Source organism: Mauremys mutica, chromosome 1 (assembly GCF_020497125.1).
Source record: "Mauremys mutica isolate MM-2020 ecotype Southern chromosome 1, ASM2049712v1, whole genome shotgun sequence".
In the NCBI taxonomy this organism is placed as follows: Eukaryota; Metazoa; Chordata; order Testudines; family Geoemydidae; genus Mauremys; species Mauremys mutica.
This window is the reverse complement of record NC_059072.1, coordinates 207,155,715-207,182,904: the sequence shown is the minus strand read 5'-3', so window position 1 is coordinate 207,182,904 and position 27,190 is coordinate 207,155,715. Positions and strand designations below refer to the sequence as shown.

The 27,190-nt window shown below is 49.4% G+C and overlaps 1 protein-coding gene across 1 annotated transcript in view; it reads left to right on the top strand.

Moving 5' to 3' along the window:
• Positions 1-27,190, top strand: part of LOC123363018 (cystathionine beta-synthase-like) — a 66,330-nt gene that overhangs the window by 25,114 nt on the left and 14,026 nt on the right. The window contains exons 4-10 of the mRNA XM_045003671.1: positions 10,192-10,326; positions 12,647-12,726; positions 13,965-14,096; positions 15,825-15,894; positions 17,228-17,319; positions 17,859-17,984; positions 19,520-19,604. Coding sequence (XP_044859606.1) covers positions 10,192-10,326; positions 12,647-12,726; positions 13,965-14,096; positions 15,825-15,894; positions 17,228-17,319; positions 17,859-17,984; positions 19,520-19,604 — 720 coding nt within the window. The remainder of the gene's footprint in view (positions 1-10,191; positions 10,327-12,646; positions 12,727-13,964; positions 14,097-15,824; positions 15,895-17,227; positions 17,320-17,858; positions 17,985-19,519; positions 19,605-27,190) is intronic.

The window sequence follows — 27,190 nt, the reverse complement described above, 5'->3', positions numbered from 1 at the left end:
CCCTATGATTCCCCCCCTGCCCCAGCCCCAGTCCCAGCCCCTACTCCTACCCCCAGTGAGGCACAGCAGGCTGCACAGGGGAGGCAGAAAGCCACATGTGAAGGCAATGCCCCCTCCCCCAGCACCCACCAACCCACCTGCCACAGGAGGGATGGGAGAGGGAGGCTTCCTAGACCTGAGCAGCTGGGGCTTGGGTGAATTTTATGACACCCTGCTCCCCCGTCCCATAGCCAGCCACCACCCTGCCTACCCCACTTCTGCCCCATGCTGGGCAAGGGGCAGCCCCATCCCCCATCCACAGTGAAGTTATGGTGAGGGGCAGCAACATGGAAGGCCACCTGTGCCCCCCCCCAGTACCCATCATAGGGGAGGGGAGTGAGCTTTCTGGACCTGAGAGGGGCTCTAGGAGCATGTGCAGAGTGTGTGTGCCATGGGGGGCAGGAGGGGTCCCTCCCCCTGGAGCTTGCTGCTGCCAGTGGTGGTGATGGGGAGTCCTCTCTGGCCCTAGTCCTGGGGCAGCCTGTCTGCACCCCAAGTTCCTCATCCTCAGCCCTGCCTCACCCTAAAGCCTGCACCCCCAGCACCGAGCACGCTCCTGCACTGTGAACCCCTCATCCCCAGCCCCACCCCAGAACCCTCACCTGAGGGGAAAAACATGCAACTTAAATTTGGTGGTCAGTTTGGAGTATCATTGTATTTAGCACAATATTTGATTGTTTTACACCCTTCAAAGTATGTAACTGGTCGTATACAGGTGTTTTCTCTGAATACTGTCTGTGTGCCTCAGTTTCCCCAATACATTTCTTAAGGCTCTAGATGGTGGGATAAGGGGGTGTGATTGTTGTAAAGCCCTAGAGGGCCAGTATGATGCTGTCTGCACAGAGAATGGCCGACACCCTGTCTCCAGGCAACTGATGGCCTGGGCCACTCTCCTGCAAGGTGCCAACTGAAGGTGTTTGGAGTATCATTGTATTTAGCACAATATTTGATTATTTTACACCCTTCAAAGTATGTAACTGGTCGTATACAGGTGTTTTCTCTGAATACTGTCTGTGTGCCTCAGTTTCCCCAATGCATTTCTTAAGGCTCTAGATGGTGGGATAAGGGGGTGTGATTGTTGTAAAGCCCTAGAGGGCCAGTGTGATGCTGTCTGCACAGAGAATGGCCGACACCCTGTCTCCAGGCAACTGATGGCCTGGGCCACTCTCCTGCAAGGTGCCAACTGAAGGTGTTTGGAGTATCATTGTATTTAGCACAATATTTGATTATTTTACACCTCTCAAAGTATGTAACTGGTCGTATACATGTGTTTTGTCTGAATACTGTCTGTGTGCCTCAGTTTCCCCAATACATTTCTTAAGGCTCTAGATGGTGGGATAAGGGGGTGTGATTGTTGTAAAGCCCTAGAGGGCCAGTGTGATGCTGTCTGCACAGAGAATGGCCGACACCCTGTCTCCAGGCAACTGATGGCCTGGGCCACTCTCCTGCAAGGTGCCAACTGAAGGTGTTTGGAGTATCATTGTATTTAGCACAATATTTGATTATTTTACACCCTTCAAAGTATGTAACTGGTCATATACAGGTGTTTTCTCTGAATACTGTCTGTGTGCCTCAGTTTCCCCAATGCATTTCTTAAGGCTCTAGATGGTGGGATAAGGGGGTGTGATTGTTGTAAAGCCCTAGAGGGCCAGTGTGATGCCATCTGCACAGAGAATGGCTGCAACCCTGCCTCCAGGCAACTGATGGCCTGGGCCACTCTCCTGCAAGGTGCCAACTGAAGGTTTTGGAGAACAAGGAGATCAGGTGGCCTCCTAATGCTTGGAAAAGAGACAAAGGCCAGAGGAGGGAGTGTCAGTGCCTGTGCAGACTTCCGGGAAGCGCATGGTGTGGAAGGGGATGCTGGGATGCTTTGGAACAACTCCATACAAAGCCAGTCAGGACTCTGGGGGAGCCTCCTCTCTGAGCATACTGTCTCCAGGGCAAGAAGCTTACACCTTCCTGGGTCTGACCTCGGAGCATTCAGCATGCCCTTCCACGTCATGCACTTTCCGCAGCGAGTCTGCCCAGGCAGGTCCTGGGGCAACCAGAGGTCCCTGCACCCCAAATCCGCAGTCAGATGTGACTCTCAGCCAGACAGTAAAACAGAAGGTTTATTAGATGACAGGGATACAGTCTAAAACAGAGCTTGTAAGTACAGAAAACAGGACCCCTCAGTCAGGTCCATCTTCGGGGGTGGGGAGCCCAGACCCAAGTTCTGGGCCTCTCCCGATTTCCCCAGCCAGCTCCAAACTGACACTCCCTCATCTGGCCTTTGTGTCTCTTCCGGACAAGGAGGCCACCTGATCTCTTTGTCCCCAACACCGTCAGTTGGCACTTTGCAGGGGAAACTGAGGCACCCACACAGTATTCAGAGAAAACATTAAGAACATTCCCACTTTGTCACAACAGGTGCAACAAAATTTAATACCGTATATTAGGTATTAATAGGCAAGTGCTGCTTCTGACTTTCCACTTTTAATTGACCCTTGTAATCTTGTGGTGCTGATGCATTGTAACTTCATTTTATATCAGCTTACAGGGTGAGAGCGGGGGGGGGGGGACCACCATTTTGGGCCCCACCAAAAATTATACGAATCTGCCGCCTATGTCCGTAGGGTGGCCAGGTGGCCAGTTTTCAATCAGAATGCCCGGCTGAAAAGAGACCGGTGAGCATTGCTGACCAGGCCATTAAAAGCCCAGTTGGCGGGGCAGGCTGGCTCCTCCAGAAGTGGTGCCATGTTCCTCAGCTCCTAGGGTGAGGGACTGCTTGGGGGCTCCATGCGCTGCCTCAGCGTCGCCCCAAGTACCATCTCCACAGTTCCCATTGGCCGGGAACTCTGGCCAATGGGAGCTGCAGGGGTGGTGCCTGCGTGCACTGTGTAGAGCCACCTGGCAGCCCTTATGCTTAGGAGCTGAGGGACATGGCGCTGCCTGGCGCCCGCATCCTCTCCTGCACCCAAACTCCTTGCCCCAGCCTGGAACCCCCTCCCATGCCCTGAACCCCTCATTTTTGGCCCCACCCAGAAACCTGCACCCCCAGCCCAGAGCCCGTACTCCCTTCCACACTCCAACCCCCTATCTCAGCCTGGAACCCCCTCCCACACTCTGAACCCCTCAGCTCCACCCCAGAGCCTGAACTCCCAGCTTGAGCCCTCACCCACCCCTGCACCCCAACCCCCTGCCCTAGCCCCTTCCTGCACCCTGAGCTCCTCATTTCTGGCCCACCCCAGAGCCTACACTTCCAGCCCCCCTCCTGTACCCCAAACCCTAGCCCAGCCCAGTAAAAATGAGAGAATGAGTGAGGATGGGGGAGAGTGAGCAACGGGGGAGAGGGGGTGATGGAGTGGATGGGGGCGTGGCCACAGAGAAGGGGCAGGTGCAGGGCACGGGTGTTCGGTTTTGTGCAATTAGAAAGTTGGCAACCCTAACCTTCCTGCATAGCTTCTCTTGCAGGGCTGAACTAGGCGGCCCTCAGATAGTGGTACTGAATATTTTTAAAGACTTTAAAACAGTTCCTTTCAAAATAAAGGAGACTGATAGATTAAAAGTAATATGACTTTTGGCTTTTATTTCCCATATACATTCATTATTTTTTTCCATTTTCCCCCCATGACCAAAATACAATTCCTTATATAATTTACTGTGACAAGATGCAAGCCTTAATAATAACCTCCTCTCTTCCCTCCCTCCACCCATGATGGAGGGAAGGCTTCCCTCGGGTTACTAACACTTTCGCCAAGTTAAACAGAATTGGTGATTGTTCAAGTTATTTATTGTGATGTTTCATGGCATATTTCAAATGTGCCACACCAATCCACATTAGTACAGCTAGGAAATGTTAAAGATGAATTGGAAAGCAAAGGTTCAAATTGAATTTGTGTGCTGAATGTCTGCACTAACTACACAGCTGCCAGGCTTTATCCAGCTCCACATGTGGCTTTTCTCACAGATGAGAGTAGCTGGTTTCCTGCATACATCCTGCCCTAAGCCCTGGTGGGGATAGGAAATGGAGCAGCACAAATCTTGGCAGCTGAGGCAGGAGTATGAGTACTGAAGGGTGCTTGGGTCAGTGGTTGCGGGGAGTGCTGAAGGTTGGGAGTGAGACCTGGGTAGGAGGTAGCAATGTGGAGGGCCACTCACCATCTATCCCAATCAGCTGCTGTATGCATTCTGCTCCTCTTCCTTACTGTTTCCTCCCAATTCAAATCCAGCAGAGGGAGCAGTGATGCTGCCTGCAGAGCAGATGCCACAGCCAGAGCCACTGTCGAGGATTCAGAATTCCAGCAGGGTTGTGTGTCACATAAGATGCTTAAGGCCCAGGGCCGCCCAGAGGTGGGGGCAAATGGGGCAATTTGCCCCAGGCCCCGGGCCCTGCAGGGGCCCCCACGAGAATATAATATTCTATAGTTTTGCAACTTTTTTTTATGGAAGGGGCCCCCGAAATTGCTTTGCTCCAGGCCTCCTGAATCCTCTGGGTGGCCCTGTTAAGGCCTAGCAACCCTGTCTGTAACTACACTGGGGATGTATAACTTTTTAAAAGTTCTTCTTAATAGCCTTTTGAAATCCTCTTGATACACTACCTGGCTCTCTGCAGCTGTGCCAGCGGGTGTCATTCTATTGCATCACATGAGACAAGGTGGGTGAGGTAATATTTCTTTTACAGGACCAACTTCTGGTGAGAGAGAAACTTTTGAGCTACACAGAGCTCTTCTTCAGGTCTGGGAAAGATACTCAGGGCTGGTCTACAGTGAAAACTTACATCGGAAGAATTCTTTTGTTGACCTAGCTACTGCCCCTTGGGGAGGTGGATGAACTACACCAATAGGAGAACCCCTCCCATTGCTAGACCAGTGTTTACACTGAAATGCTGTCGCGTTCTAAGTGCAGACAACATAGCCCCAGAGTGTCACAGCTAACTACAAGGGGAAATCATAGGTGGAGTTTGGGGGGGGGCAACAGAGGGCGTTTTCCCCCACCCCCCACCCCCCACCCCCCATTGCAAGCTTGGGGCAGGCAGGCAGCCTGACTGTGCAATTCAATGAGTTCTGCAGAGGAGACAGGCGACTGCTCCCAGTTTGCGCCCCTGAGGCAGGAGTCAGAATTTTGTTTATAAACAGTGATTAACAGGTAATTTAAGATAAGAAAGGGCTGTTAGGATGTTTCCTCAAGTTAAATGATCTGTTCCAAGTTTGGTGAACTGCAAAAAGTAAAGTAGCCTAAATGATAGAAAGTAATTGTTGATTTTTCTACAATTGTTTCAACTGTTATATTCAAGAGGTGGTAACAAAGTTACTAATATCTTTTTTGAGAAGGTAACTGATATTTTAGACAAAGGAAATGCGGTAGATCTAATCTACCTGGATTTCAGTAAGGCATTTGATACAGTTTCACATGAGAAATTATTAATTATATTAATCCCGATCTTCTTCAATCTGAGAACTGAAAGGTGGATAAGGAACTGGTTGAAGGGGACACTACAATGGGTCATGCTGAACGATGCACTGTCAGGCTAGAGGGAGGTTACTGGTGGAGTTCCTTGAGCATCAGTCTTGGGACCAACCTTATTTAACATTTTTATTATTGGTCTTGGCACAAAAAGGGGGAGTATGCTTCGGGGTGGGATAGGAGGAGCAGGGGGTGGGGCCTCGTGAGGCTAAGGCCTTCCACGGACCCCCGCCCCCTCAACACCGGGAAGAGGCTGACCCTGCCCTGGAGTCTCAGGCAGGCGCAGAGCGGCCTCGCAGGGAGTCATTCAGCCCGGGAATGGGACTTGAACTCTGCATGTCGGTACTGTCCCACCCAATTCGGGAGGGTGGTCACCCTCCTGAGTGCCACAATCATGACAGCCGTTAATACAAACAGGATGAAGTATGTGCTTTGACAGTTGTGCAGCCAGATGGGTTTGGCCTGGTGGCTTTGGATGGCTGGCCTATATGGCTACAGGTGAAGGAGGAGCAGAAGGATGAATTCAAGTAGATATTTCTGAAGGGCATTTTCCTGGAGCAGGTTCACGTGGATAAGAGCCCTTTATGGTCTCAAAGAATTAGCAGTGACTGGTGGGACAGGAGGGTGACTCAGACCTGGGATGACCAGCAGCAGCAGCAGAACTTCAGGAGGCGGCCAGCTACTTTCCTATAGAGACCCGTGCAGAGCTCACCCCGGAGCTGCAGCAGCAGAACACCAACAGGAGAGGTCCCCACAGCATGGAGAAGTAGGTTGCCCACACCCTCTGGGAGCTCGCCACCTCTGATTGCCACTGGTCGGTGGCTAGCCAGTTTGTTGGTAGATCAACTGTCAGGCCTGTTGTCATTGAGGTTTTCAGTGCTGTTCAGAGGGCGCTGCTGCACTGTGTCACAAAGCGTGGCAATGCACAGGAAGTTATTGATAGCTTTGCACAGATGGGGTTCCTGAATATATAGGGACTATTCTTTGCCCCCCACACCACATCAAAGATTTTATCAACAGGAAGGATATGTCTCATTGCTGCAAGGGCTGGCTGATCACTGTGGAAGGTTCACAGCTATTAATGCCAGGTGGTCTGGAAAGGTCCATGATGCCAGGATCTTTAGAAACGCAGGCCTGTTTTTGCTGGAATGAGCAAAGGGAACTTTTGCTGTCAGGATACCATAGACATTAGTGAAGTTGATTCTTCCTGCCATTCTGGGAGACCCAGCTTTCCCTTCTGCCTCCCTGGCTTATGAAGCCTTTTACCGGACACTTTGGGAAGAAAAAAGTTGACTTGTAACTATATCATGTGTGATTGCTGAATGAGAGCAGAGTGTGCATTCGAAAGGACTGAAGGGAAGGTGGAAGTGTCTCATGGCAAGGCCGGATAACATGCCTCCTGTGATAGCTGCTTGCTGCATTTTGCACATCTGTGAGAGCAAGGGAGGGAGCCTCACAGAGGGAAGGGAGGAGGAGGTGGAGAGACTTTCTGAATATTATGGACAGCTGGAGGGAGGGAGCGCCTCTGCAAAATGCCCCAACTGGTTAGGGAAATAGAGTCAGGGATGTGTGTTGCTCCTACTTTGAGGCCAAGGGTATTTGTGAATAATGAATGTTTTGTGCCCAAGGAAATGACTGAAAAGTGTGTGTATTGATTTCAGGAGGAACTGGCTGAAAGCCCATGCTGTTGCATGGGTGTAATTCATAGTCATGTGTAAAAATGCTGAAAATCAGCTGACAACTTAACAATTGGATAGTAGCAGACTGCAAATCCCAGTGATGATTGAACCTGATGAAATCCTGGACAAAACCCTCAACCATGCTTGCAGCTGCTTCTATTGCGTCACACTGACTCAGACGTTCTAGGCTTCAGAATGACACACACACAGAATGATAACCCTGGAATCTTATTATATAGATTAATACTATGGGATGGATATTCTAATGATGCAAGAGAGTTGTCCCTCAATGAAATTTTTTAGTGTTGGTGGTATTTGTTTGTCATCCCAAATATTCTTATCAAGTGCATTTCCCAAGCTGACACAAACTTTCTTCATGTCCTTCTGCAGTGTCTCAAACCACCTTTTTCTAGGTCTTCCTCATCTTTGTCCTGGGATTACTAGCTCTTGTACTCTCTTGCTAACATATCCCATGTCTCATTGTCTCAGATGATCCAGCAAATGACATAGTTAATAAATAACATGCCTTGAATAAAAAAAGAACATAGTGAATGCATCATGTGCATCAGGTCCCTCTCCAGAACCATGCATTCCATTCTGATTCTTTATGAATGCTCCAGGAACCCATCCCTTCACTCCTCTGTCTTCATAACCCTTTATTGGGATACAGTCACTACAGTCCCTCGGCAGCATCTTTTGCTTCACTTGGAGGATTGCTAGTCTTTCAGCAGGTGATAAGGCCCCTGTATGTGCAGGCTGTAGCATTGCAGGTGCTAAGGGAAATCAGAAAAAGCACAGGTAGTTATTGTCCTGTGGCTTGTCTCCATGCTAACAATGATTAAAAGTTTGTTTTCTCCCAGTTTGGGGGTCCCATTCCCATCTGCTCTTCTCACTCTGAGGTTCATTTCAAGATAAAACATTTTCCAGTGTACCTTCCCCCTGGTATAGGGCCTGTATCAAAGGCCGGGTGAGTTGGTGTAGCAGGGACGGAGGAAGGGCAAGCAATGGGCAGATTATTAATTGCTTGTGCTCCTCCGCAGGCTGGCCATACATTGGAGGGTGTTACTAGAAGGCATGTCCCCAGGAGACACAGAAGGGGCTTGTTCAAAGAGTCAGCAGGCAAACCAGGAAGATATGCAGTGCAGCTATTTACCAGGATGTTGTCTCCCCAGCTGGTGCTTGACTGGAAGGGAAACATAAGTTATATGAGTGGCCTTACGTTCTCTTTTATTACACCTGTCACAAAGTACACTGCAAAATAAACTTTTGCGGTAACTGGTGTGACCAAGGGGTTAACAGTGCTGTGGGAATGACTAAAAATAGTCATGTTTGCCTTTTGGAATGTCCCTGTAGCCTGATTTTGGCAATTTACCTCGTAAAATTTAAACCCTGAAAGTACATTGTCTACTGATTTGTTTTCATAAGGGCGTTCCTTGCAGAGTACGGTCCTAACAACTCAGCGTGGGTTAGGGTGACACAAACTGGCTCTTAGATTGTAAATTCCTCCCTGTCTCCTCCCTGTTCTGTTCAGCATGAGTTCAGCTGTTGGCCTTCAACAAACAGGGCCAGGTTCTCTTACCCCTCCTCTCCCTGAGTAGTAATTTACTCCAAAAGTTGTCCTGGCCCCATGAACTTCTTGTGGAGTAAGGTCCCAATCCTGCTCTGATTGAAACCAGTATCAAAACTCCCTTGGCTTCAAAGGGAGCATGAACCGGCTCTAAGGTACTACTCAAGAGGAGTGAGAGTATGAGAATCTGGCCCAGTGATAATTATTTATTTCATTAGGTAACATGGAAAAACTGCACAAAAAGTTACTGTCAAAGCTCTACGTCTTTATAAATCTACAACAACACAGGAACTGCTGCACCAGAAAAGGCCAATGATTAAGGCTGTGAGTTTGCAACGGAGGTCGCAGAAGTCATGGATTCTGTGACGTTCCGTGACCTCCATGAAATTCTGTAGCTGCAGTGGACAGTGTGGCTGACCCCAGGGCTGCCAGAGCAACTGGCCCTGGAGCCAGCTGCTTAGGCAGCCCCAGTGCCAGTGTCAGCTGCTCAGGTGGCCCCACAGCCAGCCAGACTGGCTGCTGTTTGAGTGGCCCCGGGGATAGTTGCACCAGCTGCTGCTTGGCGGCCCCGGGCAGCTGGCCCCAGAGACCACCCTAGCAGCAGTTGGTGTGGCTGGCTCTGGGGACTGCCTGAGCAGCTGTCCTCGGGCAGCAGAGCAGCGGCCAGAGTGTGGCCCCAGGGGTGGCCAGAGCTGCCAGTGCTCAGCGGCCTCAGGCATCTGGCCCCGGGGCCCCCCAGAGCAGTGGTCGGTGGGCTGGACCCAGGCTCCCCCAGAGCAACGGTGGCTGCGGGGCCAGGGCAGCTAAGATTTAGTGAGGGGTGTTTATAGTAAAAGCCATAGTCATAGGCCATGAGTTCTTGTTTATTGCCCATGACCTGTCCATGACTTTTACTAAAAATACCCATGACTAAATCGTAGCCTTAACCATGAACCGTGCACTCACTTCTTCCATCTCTGACACTGGCTGCTGTTGGATGCCTCAGAGGAAGGAGAAACACCCACTTTATGACTGTGTGACCCAAGCTGGCAATCCTCTTGTGTCCAGAAATGGGAGGACTGGTAGCTCATGAAACAGACTTAGAAATCTGGCACTTGGGAGTAGAACTTGTTGTTATTTATTGACTTGAATTTTACTGAATAACAAACGCTCTTAAAATATAAAACAAACAATATCTCTTCATTCCATCTCTTATGTACCCAGCCCTTATGCTATAGACTAATGCCGCAGATAATGATGTGTTTGGGGGGTTGCTAGTGGTTAATTACCATGACATACCGTACTTTTTGTGTTCTTGGAGGGGGGTGAATGGTGAGAATCGGAGAAGAACTGATGTGTGTCTCTGTGTAGAAGCCCATTCTGTAGTGATGGTTTTAGCGTATTTGATAGCAGGGATTAAATGGTATGCAGGCAAGTTGGATTTGGGCTCATTTGTGATTTGGGCTCCCCTTCAAATTCTAGTGGCAAAGTGCGAGTACTTCAATGCTGGGGGGAGTGTGAAGGATCGAATCGCCCTGAGGATGGTGGAGGATGCAGAAAGAGCTGGGCTCATAAAACCTGGAGACACACTCATTGAGCCAACATCAGGAAACACAGGTAGGAACTGGATTTGTGGCCCTGCATTTGGACAGCATGGTAATGGAATAGAATGATGGCCTGATATTTATGAAGGGGATGGGAGGGGATGGAATGGAAGCTTTTGGAACCTTTCAGCTCCTACTATAATGAAGAGGGGAAATGAGGCTTGTTAAACCTTTTCTGTTAAATGCAGTTTTCACTTCTCCAGTGCCCATTGACCCCATCTGTTGCTGATGTATTCATGTTTGCAGGGGAAGTCTGATTAAGAAAATTTGCCCCCTTGCCTGAGGTGCAGTTGCAGACGTGTGTTACATTGTTTTACGTGCTTTAGTCTGGAAATTAGCCTCTGTCCTTATAACTCTGTCTCTGTCCTCAACTCACCCACCCCATCCCAAACTGTGCCTACGTGTTGCAACACACCAGAGGAAGTGAGATCTCAGGGGTGATTTAGTGCTGAAATTCCTAGATGGGTTAAAACCACACCAAGGTGTCAAAACTGCAGAGCCAGTGTGTGGTAATACTGGGCAGTTCGCTAACAACGATGCATCTAACAAAAAGCTCTAGAGAGCTGACGCACGTAAAGCACATTTCCTGGCTGTGAGGTTATTGAATAGTTAGAGCTAGTTTTCACAGGGGAATTTCCCTGAATTCCCCCAGCAAATAAATAGGCTTGGAAGGATTAGAAATGTCAGTAAATATTGATTTCACTGTACACGCACACAAACCAATGGAAAAATATTTCCATCACTAACAATCCAAATTTACAGATAGGCAAAGTAAGAAAAATGCTGCTTGAGACCTTATTATAGGCAAAATCCAGTGATCTGTTACAAATGGACAAGTGACTGAACAGTAAAAGCAGGTGGGATTTGATGGTAGAAAGCTTTTTACATTGTATATTTTGACAGGTGATGTGGACAGTTTGTGTTTTAGCGGCTATAAAGCTTTAACTTTTTGAACCTTGGTCTCTACTGTCATTAAGTCATTCTCTTACCCTGCCCCCATAACGTTCCACAACTTTGGTCATTTAAATGGCTACAAATCTTTTAAAATGCTTAAAAATAAACATCAGTATGATCCATCACAAAGTTAGCACAAATAAAAATTGAATTTTGCCAAGCTTACAAATATATCGTCGCTTCTTCCATATCTGCCTTATTTAGCCTCAGCTGGCCAGGAACAAGCTAGGGCCAGTTCATGGTTGGGAGAGAAGGTGCAGGAGCTTTTCCCCATTCTTTGGCTTGCACAAGAAGATAACACAACTGGCCTGGGCTGCACCCTTCCTATTTTCCTGGTGGAGTGCAGCACCCCCAAGCAGCTAGGGCTATGGGTCTCTCTCCCCCCAACCCCTCCCACTAGCAGGCCAAACAAGACCAGCATAGTTGAGGGGGATTAAACTGCACCCTATACAAGGATGTAGATGCCACAGAGCTCAGGAAGGAATTCTGCACCCCTGAGGCAGCATTCCTCCTTGTACTTGCCTAGGGGTCGTGTGACTCCACACTGCCTCCAACACTGGGCTGTGCCTGAATGGCATAATTGAGCTCAGAGTCAGGGCCTTACAGTGGAATTTCTTTGTTTTTCTCCTATCTGACCATTTGATCTAGCTCTAATACTAAAGCTATTTCTACCAATCCTCTGACAGGCTGCAGCCTGGATTTAACCTCCTGCCAGTATCGCAGACTTTTTCGACAGCACGTCCTAGTACAGAAGCAATGTTTCACGCCTGGCCTGCGCATCCTCTTGTATCAATTCAGAATCTAAAGCCTCATTTGCCTTCCCCAGCCAGCATGGGAACAGCTGGCTCGGTCAGTCATTCAGAGTGGAATTAGAGCACAGATACACTTTGCCAACGAGCCATGGAGTGAGACTGGCGCATGTGCAGCTTTATCCCACAAGTTAGACTGCTGGGGGCGAGGGGCGTTAAGCAGACCGGAGGAGAACAGAGAGCTGTCTAAGCGTAATTATATCTTTTCTGTGTGAAACGACACATGTGGGAAAACAAGAGTCTGGCGCTTTGCTAAGTGTAGAAAAATGCTTCTGAGCCTTTCCAGTCCCTTCAGTTTGTATGCTGTGAAAATACACTGCTCTTCCCCGGTTCTCAGGGACACAGAGACTTAATTACAAGTAAGCTCTCAAGTTAGAACATCCTCCTACACTACGACTGTCAGAGAGCATGCAAAAAGTCTAAGATGCTACATTGCTATTGAGCTTTTAAGTGCAAATCCATGAGTTTACATTTACCAGATTAACACAGGACGTGCAGGAGACTGTGACTGTCAGTTGACCTTGCCAAATGCTGTCATTGAATAATTCCCTTTCCTCCCCCACTGCTTAGGAATCGGGCTGGCCCTGGTTGCTGCAGTGAAAGGCTATCGCTGCATCATTGTGTTGCCAGAGAAAATGAGCATGGAGAAGGTCAGAGTCCTTTATGGTATTGCACTGAAATCCTGGGAATGGGGAAAGTTCTCTTTCTTGAGAACTAGTGAACCCTTTCCTATATAGGGTAACAATCCTAGTTACAAGTAATGGCATGTTTCTGTAGTTATTCAAAAGAGTTCGTTGGACAATGAAGCAGGCAATGATAATCTGACTGATTATCTGGTGTCAGCTATGCAGCTGGTGCAATATATTAGCCAAATATGGTACATTTCTGCACAGAGATGATGCAATTTTATGTCTCTGGGTGTGTGTGATGGTTAGAGCAAAGGAAAGGTATGCAGGGCTCCTTGGTTCTGTTTCCAGTTCTGCTGCCAACTTCTTGTGTGACTTTTGGCAAGTCACTTGACCTCTCTGTCCATTTCCCTCTGTGTAAACTATAGATATTTATACTAACTTCATAGGAGTATTAACCAGATTTCTCAAGAAACCCCATCAAGATGGCAGAAATTTCATATGATCTTGTGAGATTTCCTCCATTTGGGGCAAAAATCTCACAATAACAGTTTGCAAGACTTTGGCGCCTTTGAATTCAGACCTGAATCCTAACCTCAAACCTCAACCCTAACCTCAACCTCATCTGGATCAAACGCCACCTCCTCAGCCCAACTGGAATAACCCACCCAACAAATAATCAGAAACTGAAGAGCTCTAATACCTAGCTCTCCTGTTCCATCGCTAGACAACAGTGCCTCTCTGTTGATAAACACTCATTTTCAGGTACTCCATTCCTGTGCTTATGGCCAGTTTGCTCTACCTGTATTCTGGGACTGTGCTGGGGCTGCCCAGTCCATGATGTACATTAGAGCAGCCTTGGGAGTGCTCTAACATGTGCTTTGCTCCATATGCCCCTTGGAAACCAGCAAATAGTGCAGTGGATTCTGGTCCTGCCCCCCAGCTACTCCTTCATTGTAGAGGCTAGGAGCATGGCCAAGCTAGAATCCTTATGCCAGGCTGGGAAGGCCGTCTGTATTTAGGAGTATTTTCAGGTAGCATTTCTAACCAATTTAAAGGCCCATTATGCTGCCAGAATGATGTAAAAAAGCATTAGTGAGTGTGACCGAGAATCACACATTGTATCTCTAAGCCACTCTAAATGTTAAATGTCTTATGAATGCAAAGCCCAGTCTGGCTTTTGACACTAACATGAATATATAGGTTCAGATTACTGGCAGTACAGGAGATCAGCTTTATTGTGTCTGCTTTATGATTTACAGGTTGATATACTAAGGGCTCTTGGTTGTGAGATTGTTAGGACTCCAGCCACCAAGTTTGATTCCCCTGAGTCTAATGTTTCTGTTGCTCGGAGGCTGAGATATGAAATCCCGAACTCCCACATTCTGGACCAGGTAAATTCAATTACTTTTTGGGTTCTTTCTTTAAATCTGGATTGTACAGGATTGCCTAGGTCTGCTCATCTCTCTCATTCTGCTACACATCTGTAAGATGCTCAGTACCATTGTGGCACTTCTTGCCACTGCATTTCTTCTCCCAGACACCGATGCTCATTTTTATGGCACATGTGACTTGACTTTTCTTCCTTGAAGCATTGGGCTGCAAAAACAAAATAAGAGGCATATTCAGGGACTGTGGAACCTGTGGCAAAGTTTTGGGGGTTTGAGCACTTTTTGATCCTGTTCTATTTGGAGAATGTTTTACCACCAGTTTAAAGTAAATTTTTATGCTTGAGAAAGGTTCCTGACTGGCAGCACTGGAAAAAAATATGTTGTGTATATAAATAGGCTCATAGTGAAGGTGAAACAAACCGCTTGTAGTAACCCATGCTACAGAATAGGCAGTGGTAATCTGAGCCCCACACACTGACGCATACATACAAGGATCACTTTCTCAGGGATGGTACGTTCTGCCACAGGGCTCATTGCAGGGAGGGAGAGGTTAGTTTAGTCTTCTTGCCTAGAGAATCATTGACCTCTCTACAGATTCTGCGAATGAGCTTCCTAGAGGCAGCAGCATGGGCTTGTTGAGGACTGAGCTTGGGGCTGGAAGTTAGGCACTTCTGAGTTCTGCTCCTGGCTTCCTGATGACTCACTGTGCTGAAAAATCAGGAGATTTTTTTAAACAACAACAACAACAACAAATACATGGGGGTGGGGGTGCGTTATGTGCTTTTTGGGTGCACTCTGGTCACATTTGCCGGTTTTTCTCTGAAACCACGTGGATTCAAAACTCACTTTAAAAAAAAATGAAAGCTGAGTTTCTCAGAAAATCGCTGGCCTCCAGGAGCTGGAGCTTTAAGAAAAGCACCAAATAGCATAAGAATTGGCACCACTGAACTAGAAACACCCATGCCAGCAGCCCTGCACCAACTGCAGGGCTCAGAGTTCTGGGAGCTCCTTCATTCCCCTCACCCCCTATCCCTGCAGGCCAGGAGGAAGCTAGGAGTGCTTGTCCTCTGGAAGCACGAGACAGGGCGGCCAGCGGCATACTCTGTCCCAGAAGGCATATGTCTAAGCAGGGCACAATGGTCATGCCCCTTCATCTCCATGAACACCCGACAGTGGCAAGGGATCAGCACTGAGGGGAGGCACAAACAACAGCTGTTCGATAGTGTCACAGCACTCCTATGAGCATAATTTCCTCTTCATGCCCACTTCTGGTCTCCGCCGGCGTGTTGCCTCCAGAATTCCCTTGCTCAGACACTACACCCCTCTCAGGCAGCTCCCCCTCTTGCCAGTCTTCATCAGGCTCTGTTTGTTTTGTTTTCAGTCATGCAGGAATGTGCCATCCAAAAGCATTGCCAACACCTGGTTTTCTATCAGCCTGTGTCTTCCATGCGGGCATTGGATTGGGTTTAGGGGCATAGCTGGGGACAACATTCCTGTCCTTTTGTTTAGCTCCTCACTGGAAAACATACCACACACTGCAGTACCTCCCTAAAGTCCAAGACTCAGAGTTACTAAACTACTAGGACTCTCTCCCTGGGCCTGCTTGGATTGTGGTGCCGTGGGGAGGGGGCTTTTTATGCCTTGAGTAAAATCCTCTGTAGCTGTTCTTAGTTCAGTGTCTGACCCACCCTGTTAACCGTAACATACACTGTTCTCTGTTGTAATAAACAGTACCGAAATCCCGGCAACCCAATGGCTCATTATGACACCACCGCTGAGGAGATCCTGGAGCAGTGTGAAGGTATTGTTTGTTCTATCTCGGCCATAGATGCACATGCCATATCCTTCTGAGGGAGCGTTCTGTGACTTTATGGATTTATTTATTTAAATGTATAGAAAAGCTAAAAAGAGACCTGGCAAGTTACAGGGACCGTTGGCATAACTTTAAATAAACCCTGAGTGCAGCGATTTGAGATGACCCACCTCCCCCTTGAACAATTCCCCACCCTTGTCATTACAATTCCCCTCCATTTTCAAAAGCCTGGGGAAAGAGATGAGCCTTGCAACACAGCTGGGCTCATTTGGACCCTGGGAGGAAGCGAATTGCAAAGTAGTGGGTTCCTCATAGAGAATGGCTAACCAGCAGTCTCCTCTCTTGTACCCAATGGGGCTTCGGCTCAGCTGCCTCTGCTGCTCTCAACTGTGACAGTATGGCCTGAGGAACGCATGGACATGACAAAGTGCTGGATGACATAGTGGAGGTGGCCATCTAGCTGCAGTTGTGGCATCACTGTAATGGGTTAGTTAAGAGGACTAAATGGCTCAAGAGGCCTCCCTGGGAATATCTATATGAGTAATCGGCACACTGTAGCTGATCCAGCAAAGTCATTAGTAAATTAAAATGGATCAAAACTTTGGGAGCGCTGCAGAGACTAATCCAGCTTCATTTGGTGGCTGGAATAGGCAATAAAAGAATTTCAGTCCTTGTCTAGATGGACAAAAATGGAACCCATCCCCAGTGGTAAAAAGAGTGAAAGGTGTAGTGAAAACAGAGCTCAGGTGCTTTAACAAGGTTAGTTGACAACGGTGGCAAGAAAGCCTGAGCCCTACCTATACTATAATGTGCACCATTGCTAGCCCTGGCAGCAGCCAGTAACGAATTATGTCTCATTTTTGCCAGTGTAGTTACAGCTTAAAACTCTCAGGGCCTGAGTCTACTCTCACTTCCACCACTTTTACATCAGTGTAAATACAATGACTTCAGTGGAGCTGTTCCTGGTTTATACTGATGTCAGAGCAGAATTAGGCTCTCTCTTAGCTGGATGCTAAGGCCAGCCAAACCAATGCATGCTATCGCTAATGTATCTGCAGCATTTCAACACAATGTAGTCCAAAAGGATGGAGTTACCAAGCTAGCAATCTATCAAAGTACAATGGGGTGAAGCTTATTGGCGCATCACAGCACTACAATGCTTCTGCTCACTGGCATGAATTCTGTCCAGTTTTCGACATACACAGGTTTTCTGTGCACAAGAACATGTGTAAAATACCTACTGATGTGACATGCCAGAATAAACCGATTGTGGAGAACATTTCCATCCTCTCTAAATGCTTCTCACCTCCTTTAACTACAGGCAAGGTCCACATGGTCGTGGGTGGAGCTGGGACAGGAGGTACCATCACTGGCATTGGCAGAAAGCTGAAGGAGAAGTGCCCGGAATGCAAAGTAGGTAGAAAGACTGACCTGCGCATTGAGCATTAGTGGCTACCTGGTGTTTTCCTGCCCTTTTCTATGACTAGAGAAATGCCCTTGATGTCACCTCTGGGGCGATGCCATTGACTGACTGCTCACTCACCTGCAGCTGGGTTGAGCCTGATTATTAGAGCATCTATTTTCCACTTTTTCTGAACCAGGAAGTGTACGGATGCAGCTCACTTTTGATAGTAACAATTTTCAGTTACTCTCAACGTGAGCTAGATTCAGACTAGTGACTTACAGGTAAAAGGCACCACAGCCCCATCACTAATCCTTGAGACTTTCAGTTCCCCATGCTTCTAAGATTAAATTGTAAAGCTGATGAGAAGGAAAACTTCTGGGCAAAAAGGTCCCGTCTGTCTATGCCAATGGACAGGAATGTTCATGCATACCTTGGAAAGGAAAACGTGTTGCAGCCAAATATGGTTATATGAACACCGGTAATTTTTTCATTGGAGATGTTTCTGCTTCATTCTTAGTGTGGCTAACAAGTGATTCTTCCCTTTCAGATTGTTTGTGTAGATCCCGAAGGCTCCATTGTCGCTCTGCCCAGTGAGCTGAACACGGCAGAGGACGCAACCATGGAAGTAGAAGGGATTGGACATGACTTTATCCCAACTGTCCTTGACAGATCAGTATGTAGCATTGTGACAAGCAATGGGGAAGCGGGGAGGGAGGGATGGTTAGGGCTCTCAGACCAAACTGTCCCCACATTCAGAAGTGTTCAGATCCAGAGTCCAGTTCTGGCCCATCACTAATTGTTGAAAGTTAGCTGAATTAGTTACCAACACAAAAGAAGCTATCGCTGGTGGCTTAGAACCTGCCAAACCCATGGCACATTTCTCCATATGTCTGACCTACATGAGCTGCAGGGAGAGGCCAAATTTAAGAGACAACCAGAAATATGCCGCAACACTGCACTCCATCGTTCTGTCTTGCTTTACAAACTGTCAGGCAGTTCTTCTGGCCTTGTTAATAATGGGTCCCGACTCCAAATGCTTTTCATTATTATCATTATTTACTATTTGAATTCTAGTAGAGCCTGAAGGCCCTGTCCTGGGACAGGACCCGATAGTGCTAGATACTATGTACACAGAGGTTAGTTCTAGACATATCATGCCCTAGCTGTAGTGTAGCTAGCTCACATGCTGGTAGAAGTAAAGCTGCAGCAGCATGGGCTGCAGTACTGGCTGTCTGCCGGAGTAATTACCAAGGGTTCTGGGTGGGCTCGGACAGCCAGTGCTGAAGCCCATGCTGCTGCAGCTTCCCTGCTACTGGTGCCTGAGTTAGTTAGATTAAAGTTATTGTGGGTATGTCTTTGCAAGCTGCACTCACACCTGTGATTGCAGTGTAGACGCACCTATGGGAGAGTCAGAGACCTTGCCCTGAAGAGCTTACAATCTAAAAGACACAGCAGGCAAACAGAGAGACAGTTATAAACAAACAAAAATTGCCAGAAACGCACCACAACATCGCCTCACTTTCTCCTTCACACAGCAACTCCCTTGCCCACCAGTCTGACCCCTACCCCGTTGCCAGTCAGAGTTCTTCACAGCCCCAGCTCAGCCTCCTTCCCCACTCCCCGCCTCCACAGGAAAACACTCAGCCTGGTTCTCGGAGCCGCACACACAACCAGAACCTCGGGTGTGAGCCCCTTCATGTTTTAGATCTGGTTGAATAACAGCACTTGAATTTGAGCCCATCCCTAGGGTTTTGGCCTGAAATCTCTGCCAGAGCACTTTGCAAGCCATCAGCACCACTGAATCTCTGCCTGAAGCTTAACCCTGGTTCAGCAAAACCCTGAACCCTAGCTTAACCTTGACCCCGACTGGGATCTGAACACCACTTCCTCAGCCCACCACTACTCAAAACATATTAGACACTAACACTTTTACTTCTGCAGTGTTGGCAGGAGCATATGAGGAATTAATTAATTAATTAATTAATTAATTAAAATTCACTCGAGTGGAAGCTGAGGACGAAGCCTACACGTGCTTTGCCATATGTGTTCATTTTCAAGTGCAGCGGAAAGTGATTTGACGCCAGTGGAAGCTGCAGGTGCTAAGCACCTCTGAAAACCCGGCCTCTTGTACAGAGCAGAATGCACCAGAGGCGTGGAGCCCAAAATAACATGTCTAGGACCCTAAAATCTTTCTCTCCTTCCTTTCAGGTGGTGGATCTGTGGTACAAGTCCAATGACACAGATTCCTTTCTCATGGCTCGCAGGCTGATTAGAGAGGAAGGATTATTGTGTGGTAAGTTACTGAAGAATGTTATATCTGTTCATAAACATTTTCCATTTTAATTCCATCTTTTAATCATTTTAGACTAGAAAGCTCTTCAGGGCAGGCAGTGTCTGTGTTTTTGTGTCTTATACAGTTCCGAGCACATTCTCTGTGCTATACTGATGGGACCAGATCCTGAGTTGGTGTGAACTGATTTCATGGAGCTACAATGATTTATAGCAGCCCTGGATCTGACTCATGCTAAATAATTGTAATCTCATCTCATGTTCACACTTCTGCATAAGGAGAACTTCTGGGGCTACCTTTTTTTGGGTGCAGTGTCACATGAGCTGAGTGGAAAGATTAGTGGTATTCAGAACAGGGCAAACGGACAAAAACTGCAGCTCCACTACGTCAGCCATAGGAGGTTATATTTGCTGTCTTTGAGCTGTTGCCATATGATACTGGAAGGTGCAAGGATTGAAGCAGAAAGTTTTGAGATTTCCTGTTAAAGTAAGGCATTCTTACAGCTCCCAGTCTCTGGTGCAAGGAGAAATACTTTGTAAGAGAAACCGAACAGCCTTTCAAAATGAACAGTTGTCCTTCTTGTAACAATGCTGGTTCTGGTGAAACCCAACAATTCAGAGAGTACCAATTGCTTAAAGCAGGACAGTTACAGCCCAAGGCCGGGGTTCCCAAGGCAAACCAAACCAGTCAAACAGAGAAGACTTCGGTTTTGCCCCACTGGCTAACCACAAGTCACACAAGCAATTCCCCTAGACACTCCAGTTTCCCTGTATCACCACCAGTGCCACTCATTATGAGGACAAATGGTTATGAATAGTACAATGGGTCAATGATATGATATTCTTAACCTTTTTCCAGAGGGTATGGCTGGAGAGTCTTGCCCGCATGCTCGGGGTTCAGCTGACCGCTATATTTGGGGTCGGGAAGGAATTTTCCTCCAGGGTAGATTGGCAGTGGCCCTGGAGGTTTTTCGCCTTCCTCCGAAGCATGGGGCAGGGGTCGCTTGCTAAAGGAGTGGGTGGATCGGCTTATGTGGCCTGCATCTTGCAGGAGGTCAGACTAGATGATCATAATGGTCCCTTCTGATCTTGAATTCTATGATTCTATGATTCTATGATGAAAACCAATACCCCAGTACAAGAAAAAAGGTTCTCTCGATCCCAAAGGATCAAGCCCCAGACCCAGGTCAGTATGCAAATCAGATCTTACCCACAAATCACGCTGTTGCCAATCCTTTAGAACCTAAAATCTAAAGGTTTATTCATAAAAGGAAAAAGATATAGATGAGAGCTAAAATTGGTTAAATGGAATCAATTACATATAATAATGGCAAAGGTCTTGATTCAGGCTTGTAGTAGTGATGGAATAAACTGCAGGTTCAAATCAAGTCCCTGGAGTACATCCACAGCTGGGATGGGTCTTTCAGTCCTTGGTTCAAAGCTTCTGTGTAGCAAAGTTCCTCCAGAGGTATGAAGCAGGATTGAAGACAAGATGGAGGAGCTGCAGCAGCTTTTTATAGTCTCTTGTCATGTGGCCTCTCTTTGTTTCAAAGACAAGCATTTGGGCACATGGCAAGAACAAATCTCAGAGTTCTGTCCATAGGCATGTCCCATGCATACCTTGCTGAGTCACAAGGTGTATCTGCCTTCTCTCAATGGGTCAGCTGTATAGCTAATGGTCCTTAATGGGCCATCAAGCAGGCTAGGCAGAGCTGACACCAACTTGTTTGGGGTGTCACCCAGTAGCACAACATAAGTTTGAAATACAGACAGTATAGAGCTAATACTTATAACTTTAAATACAAAAATGATACATGCATACAGATAGCATAATCATAACCAGCTAACCATAACCTTGTCTTATTTCAGAGTAGCAGTCGTGTTAGTCTGTATCCGCAAAAAGAACAGGAGTCCTTGTGGCACCTTAGAGACTAACACATTTATTTCAGCACAAGCTTTCGTGGGCTACAGCCCACTTCATCGGATGCATAGAATGGAACATATAGTAAGAAATATATATACATACAGGGAACATGAAAAGGTGGAAGTAGCCATACCAACTGTAAGAGGCTAATTAATTAAGATGAGGTATTATCAGCAGGAGAAAAAAACTTTTGTAGTGATAATCAAGATGGCCCATTTCAGACAGTTTGACAAGAAGGTGTGAGGATACTTAACATGGGGAAATAGATTCAATGTGTGTAACACTTTATTTGACCCCCTTTATACAAGATTTGGTGCCACTACAGGACTTTGGTTGCAACCATGATCTATACGGTCAGTAACGTCACACTTGTGCAAATGCTGTTTACAGATGGACATCAGTGCCACTCCACAAGGCATTGGTGCAACGCAGCTGGCTGCAGTCTCAGCCCTGGGCCAGATGCTCACGGGTTCAAATCCAATACCAGCCAGTACATGGGCTCATGCTGATAGCTAAAGAAGTAGCGAGAAACCACAACTTCCATTGAAGTCAAGGGAGCTGCAGGTGCTCAGCACTATTGAAAAATCAGGCCTCTTTTATTTAGATGCCTACGTTTGGATTTAGGTGCCTAATTTTAGGCACCTAAGTCTGAAAATGTTACCTTGGTATATATGTAACACGAATATATAAGAAGCACATTTTTAAAGGTATTTTGGCTCCTGACTCCCATTGATACAAGTGGGTGTTAGGCACATAAGTACCTTTAAAAATTGGCCTTAAGTGTCTTCCGACACTCAAGGTTATCTCAAGAGATATGTTTCCACATTTCAAAGGACAGCATCTGCAAGTCTAAAGAAAATTGCCATATAAATGATAAAATAACAACCTATGACTAAACTTAACTCCTAGTGGCTGAGCTTTCAGATGATAGACAATGAAAAGACGGTTACTCACCGTAGTAACTGTTGTTCTTCGAGATGTGTTGCTCCTATCCATTCCATGCAGGTGTGCGCGCCGTGCGTGCACGGCTCTCCGGAACATTTTTACCCTAGCAACTCTGGCAGGCCGGCTGGGCGCCCCCTGGAGTGGCGCCGCTATGGCGCCGAATATATACTCCAGCCGGCCCGTCCGCTCCTCAGTTCCTTCTTGCCGGCTACTCCGACAGTGGGGAAGGAGGACGGGTCTGGAATGGATAGGAGCAACACATCTCGAAGAACAACAATTACTACGGTGAGTAACCGTCTTTTCTTCTTCGAGTGATTGCTCCTATGCATTCCAGTTAGGTGATTCCCAAGCCTTACCTAGGCGGTGGGGTCGGAGTGAGACGCGGCAGAGTGTAAGACTGCTGAGCCGAAGGCTGCATCGTCCCTGGATTGCTGCACCAACGCGTAGTGGGAGGCGAAGGTGTGGACAGAAGACCAGGTGGCCGCTCTACAGATGTCCTGGATGGGGACATGGGCCAGGAAGGCGGCCGACGAGGCGTGCGCTCTCGTCGAGTGAGCAGTGAGGCGGCATGGTGGCACGCGAGCAAGCTCGTAGCATGTCCGAATACATGCCGTTACCCAGGAGGAAATCCGCTGGGAGGAGACCGGCTCTCCCTTCATGTGGTCGGCGACTGCTACAAGCAGCTGGGTAGAACGCCGGAAGGGCTTCGTCCGCTCGATGTAAAAGGCAAGGGCCCTGCGGACGTCCAGGGTGTGAAGCTGTTGCTCCCGAGGGGAGGCATGCGGCTTCGGGAAGAAGACCGGGAGGAAGATCTCCTGGTTGAGGTGGAACGCCGACACCACCTTAGGGAGGAAGGCCGGGTGTGGTCGAAGCTGCACCTTGTCTCTGTGGAAGACGGTGTATGGTGGACCAACCGTTAGAGCACGGAGCTCAGAGACTCGTCTCGCTGATGTAATTGCGACGAGGAAGGCTGTCTTCCAGGAGAGGTAGAGCAGAGAGCACGTGGCCAGAGGCTCGAAGGGCGGTCCCATAAGCTTGACCAGAACGAGGTTCAAATCCCAGGTCGGGGCAGGATGCCGCACCGGCGGGTACAAGTGGTCCAGGCCTTTAAGGAAGCGGGAAACCATCTGGTTGGAGAAGATAGACCGACCTCCCATAGATGGACGAAAGGCGGACACTGCTGCCAGGTGTACCCTCAAGGAGGAGACCGCAAGACCTTGCTCCTTAAGGTACCAGAGGTAGTCCAGGATGGTAGGGACAGGGACTACGAATGGATTGAGTCCTCGTTGATCACACCAGAGCGCGAACCGCTTCCATTTCGCGAGGTAGGTGGAGCGAGTGGAAGGCTTTCTGCTCTCTAGCAGGACTTGCTGTACTGCCGCCGAACAGTCCCTCTCTGCGTGGGTCAACCACGCAGGTACCAAGCTGTAAGATGGAGGGACTGCAGGTTCGGATGGCGGAGTCTGTCGAAGTCCTGTGTGATGAGGTCCGGCCATAATGGGAGGGGCATGGGATCCGGAACGGAGAGCTCGAGCAGCAGGGTGTACCAGTGCTGCCTCGGCCAGGCCGGAGCTACGAGTATGACGTGGGCTCTGTCCCTCCGAAGCTTCAGTAGCACTCAGTGCACGAGCGGGAATGGAGGGAAGGCGTAGAGGAGGTGATCCGTCCAGGAGCAGAGGAATGCGTCCGACAGGGAGCCTGGCGAGCGACCCTGGTACGAGCAAAACAGGTGGCACTTCCTGTTCTCCTTGGAGGCGAATAGGTCTATCTGGGGAAACCCCCACCTCCGGAAGATTGTGTGCACGACATCTGGACGGAGGGACCACTCGTGGGAGAGGAACGACCTGCTAAGATGGTCGGCCAGCGTGTTCTGCACTCCCGGAAGAAAGGACGCTTCCAGGTGAATTGAGTGGGTCACGCAGAAGTCCCACAGGAGCATCGCTTCCTTGCAGAGCGGGGAGGAGCGGGCTCCGCCCTGCTTGTTCACATAAAACATCGCTGTCGTGTTGTCCGTGAACACCGCTACGCATTGGCCTTGCAGACGGGCGTGGAAGGTGTGGCACGCCAAGCAAATTGCCCGCAGCTCCCGGACGTTGATGTGGAGGGAGAGCTCCTGGGGCGACCAGAGGCCCTGGGTGTGAAGGTCGCCCAGGTGGGCCCCCCATCCCAGCGCCGAGGCATCCGTTGTCAGTGTCACGGACGGACGAGGAGGGCGGAACGGGACTCCTGCACACACGACCTCTGGGTCCAGCCACAAGCTGAGCGAAGCGAGGGTAGGCTTCGTGACCGTGACTACCCTGTCTATGGAGTCGCAGTGCGGGCGGTACACCGACGCCAGCCAGGATTGAAATGGGCAAAGGCGCAGCCTCGCGTAGGCGGTGACAAACGTGCACGATGCCATGTGGCCCAGGAGGCGTAGGCAGGACCGAACTGTCGTAGTGGGAAAAGAGTGCAGGTCTCGGATGATGGAGACCATAGTCTGGTGTCGAGTTCGAGGGAGGCAGGCCCTGGCCACCGTGGAGTCGAGGACCGCTCCGATAAATTCCACTCTCTGCGATGGAGTCAGTGAGGACTTCTCGGCATTGACGAGAAGGCCCAGTACCCGAAACAGGGAGAGTATCTCGGCAATTTGGTCTGTTGCCAATTGTTGGGATGGCCCGCGAACCAGCCAGTCGTCGAGATAAGGGTAGACGTGAACTCGACGACGGCGGAGGTCTGCAGCAACTACCGCCATGCACTTGGTGAATACCCTCGGCGCGGTGGATAGGCCGAAGGGTAGTACCGCAAACTGGTAGTGTGCACTGTTGACCATGAAACGTAGATAGCGTCGATGGGGAGGGTAGATCGCGATATGGAAGTACGCGTCCTTCATGTCGAGGGCGGCAAACCAGTCTCCCGGATCCAGGGAGGGAATGATGGTCCCCAAGGTTACCATGCGAAATTTGAGCTTGACCATGTACTTGTTGAGCTCCCGGAGGTCCAGTATGGGTCTGAGGCCTCCTTTCACCTTGGGGATGAGGAAATAATGGGAATAGAATCCCCTGCCCCGCCTGTCTTGCAGCACCTCCTCTATGGCACCCAACCTCAACAGCGTCTCGACCTCTTGCAAGAGGCATTGCTCGTGAGAGGGGTCCCTGAAGAGGGACGGGGAAGGTGGGTGGGAAGAAGGGGGCGAAATAAACTGAAGGCGGTAACCATACTGGATAGTACGGAGTACCCAGCTGTCCGATGTTATTTGGGACCACGCCGGGAGGAAGCGGGAAAGGCGGTTGCAAAACAAAGGGGTTGGATCCTGGAAATAGACTGATGGGCCGTCCTTGGGCGTCCCATCAAAACTGTTGCTTGGGCCCTTGCGGGGCCTTGGACGACGCCTGGGCCTGGTTGCGCCTGCTGCCGGAAGGTCTACGGCGGTTTAGACCGTTGCGCCGACTATTATAGGGCCTTGACCTGGCCTGGGTAAAAGGCCGGTAGGGTTGTTGCTGCCGGAAAGAGCGCCTCTGGGTAGCTGGTGTGTGCATACCCAGAGTGCGGATAGCTATATGACCGTCCTTCAGGGTCTGTATCCTGGAGTCCGTTTTCTCTGAGAACAGACCGTGAGTCTCAAAGGGCAGGTCTTGCAGGGTATACTGCACTTCCGGCGGCAAGGTGGAGGACTGCAGCCAGGAGATGCACTGCATAGTCACTCCAGAGGCCAAAGTTCTGGCCCCTGAGTCCGCCGAATCCAGAGCAGCCTGGATGGAGGACCGGGAGGCTTTCCTGCCCTCTTCAACCAGAGCCGAGAACTCTTGCCGGGAAGCCATCGGGATCAGCTCCGAATATTTAGTGAGGGACACGAAAATGTCAAAGGTGTACCGAGCTAGGAGGGCCAGCTGGTTTGTAATCCGCAGCTGGAGACCCCCCGCCGAATACACCTTCCGGCCCAACAAGTCCATGCGCCTAGTGTCCTTCGACTTCGGCGCCGGGGCTGGCTGTCCGTGCCTCTCACGGTTGTTAACAGACTGGACGACGAGTGAGTCCGGAGCGGGGTGCGTGTACAGATACTCGTATCCCGTGGGGGGGACCGAGTATTTACATTCAACGCCCCTTGCAGTAGGAGGGACGGACGCCGGCGACTGCCAGATGGTAGTGGCTTTTTCTGTATTGTCTTAATAAACGGGAGGGCCACCCGCATCGGGGCCTCCGCGCCGATGACGTTGGTCACCGGGTCTTCGTCCTCCGGGACCTCTGCCACTGGGAGGTCAATAGCTTTTGCCACCCTGCGAAGAAGGTCCTGGTGGGCCCGCAGGTCAATCGGGGGAGGGTCCGCCATAGCGGCACCCGCCACCGCCTCATCCGGAGAGGAAGACAAAGACAGAGTCTGTACCACCACCTCTGCCGGTGGCTGCTCCGGGGCTTGGGAAGTTGAATCGTGCCCCGGATGCAATGCGGGACTTGGCGGCGACAGGGTCTCCCCCAGTGGTGTTGGGGGAGGCCTGCTCACCGTGGCCTCTGGCACCCTGCGTTCAGCACCCGCTGGGCGCTGGGGAAAGGGAAGCCCTTGGGGCTCATGGTAGGCCCAGGGGACCCAAAAACCCCACTGCTGAGGTCCAAGGTCCTGGCTCTGGGTGGCAGCCCGGAGATCTGTCCCGCTGCTCGCCTGGGAGGCGACGGATGGCTGACGCGAAGGCCACGGTGGGGACAGAGGCGCTGATGGAGTGCGCCGTGGAAGGAGGCAGCTTGTC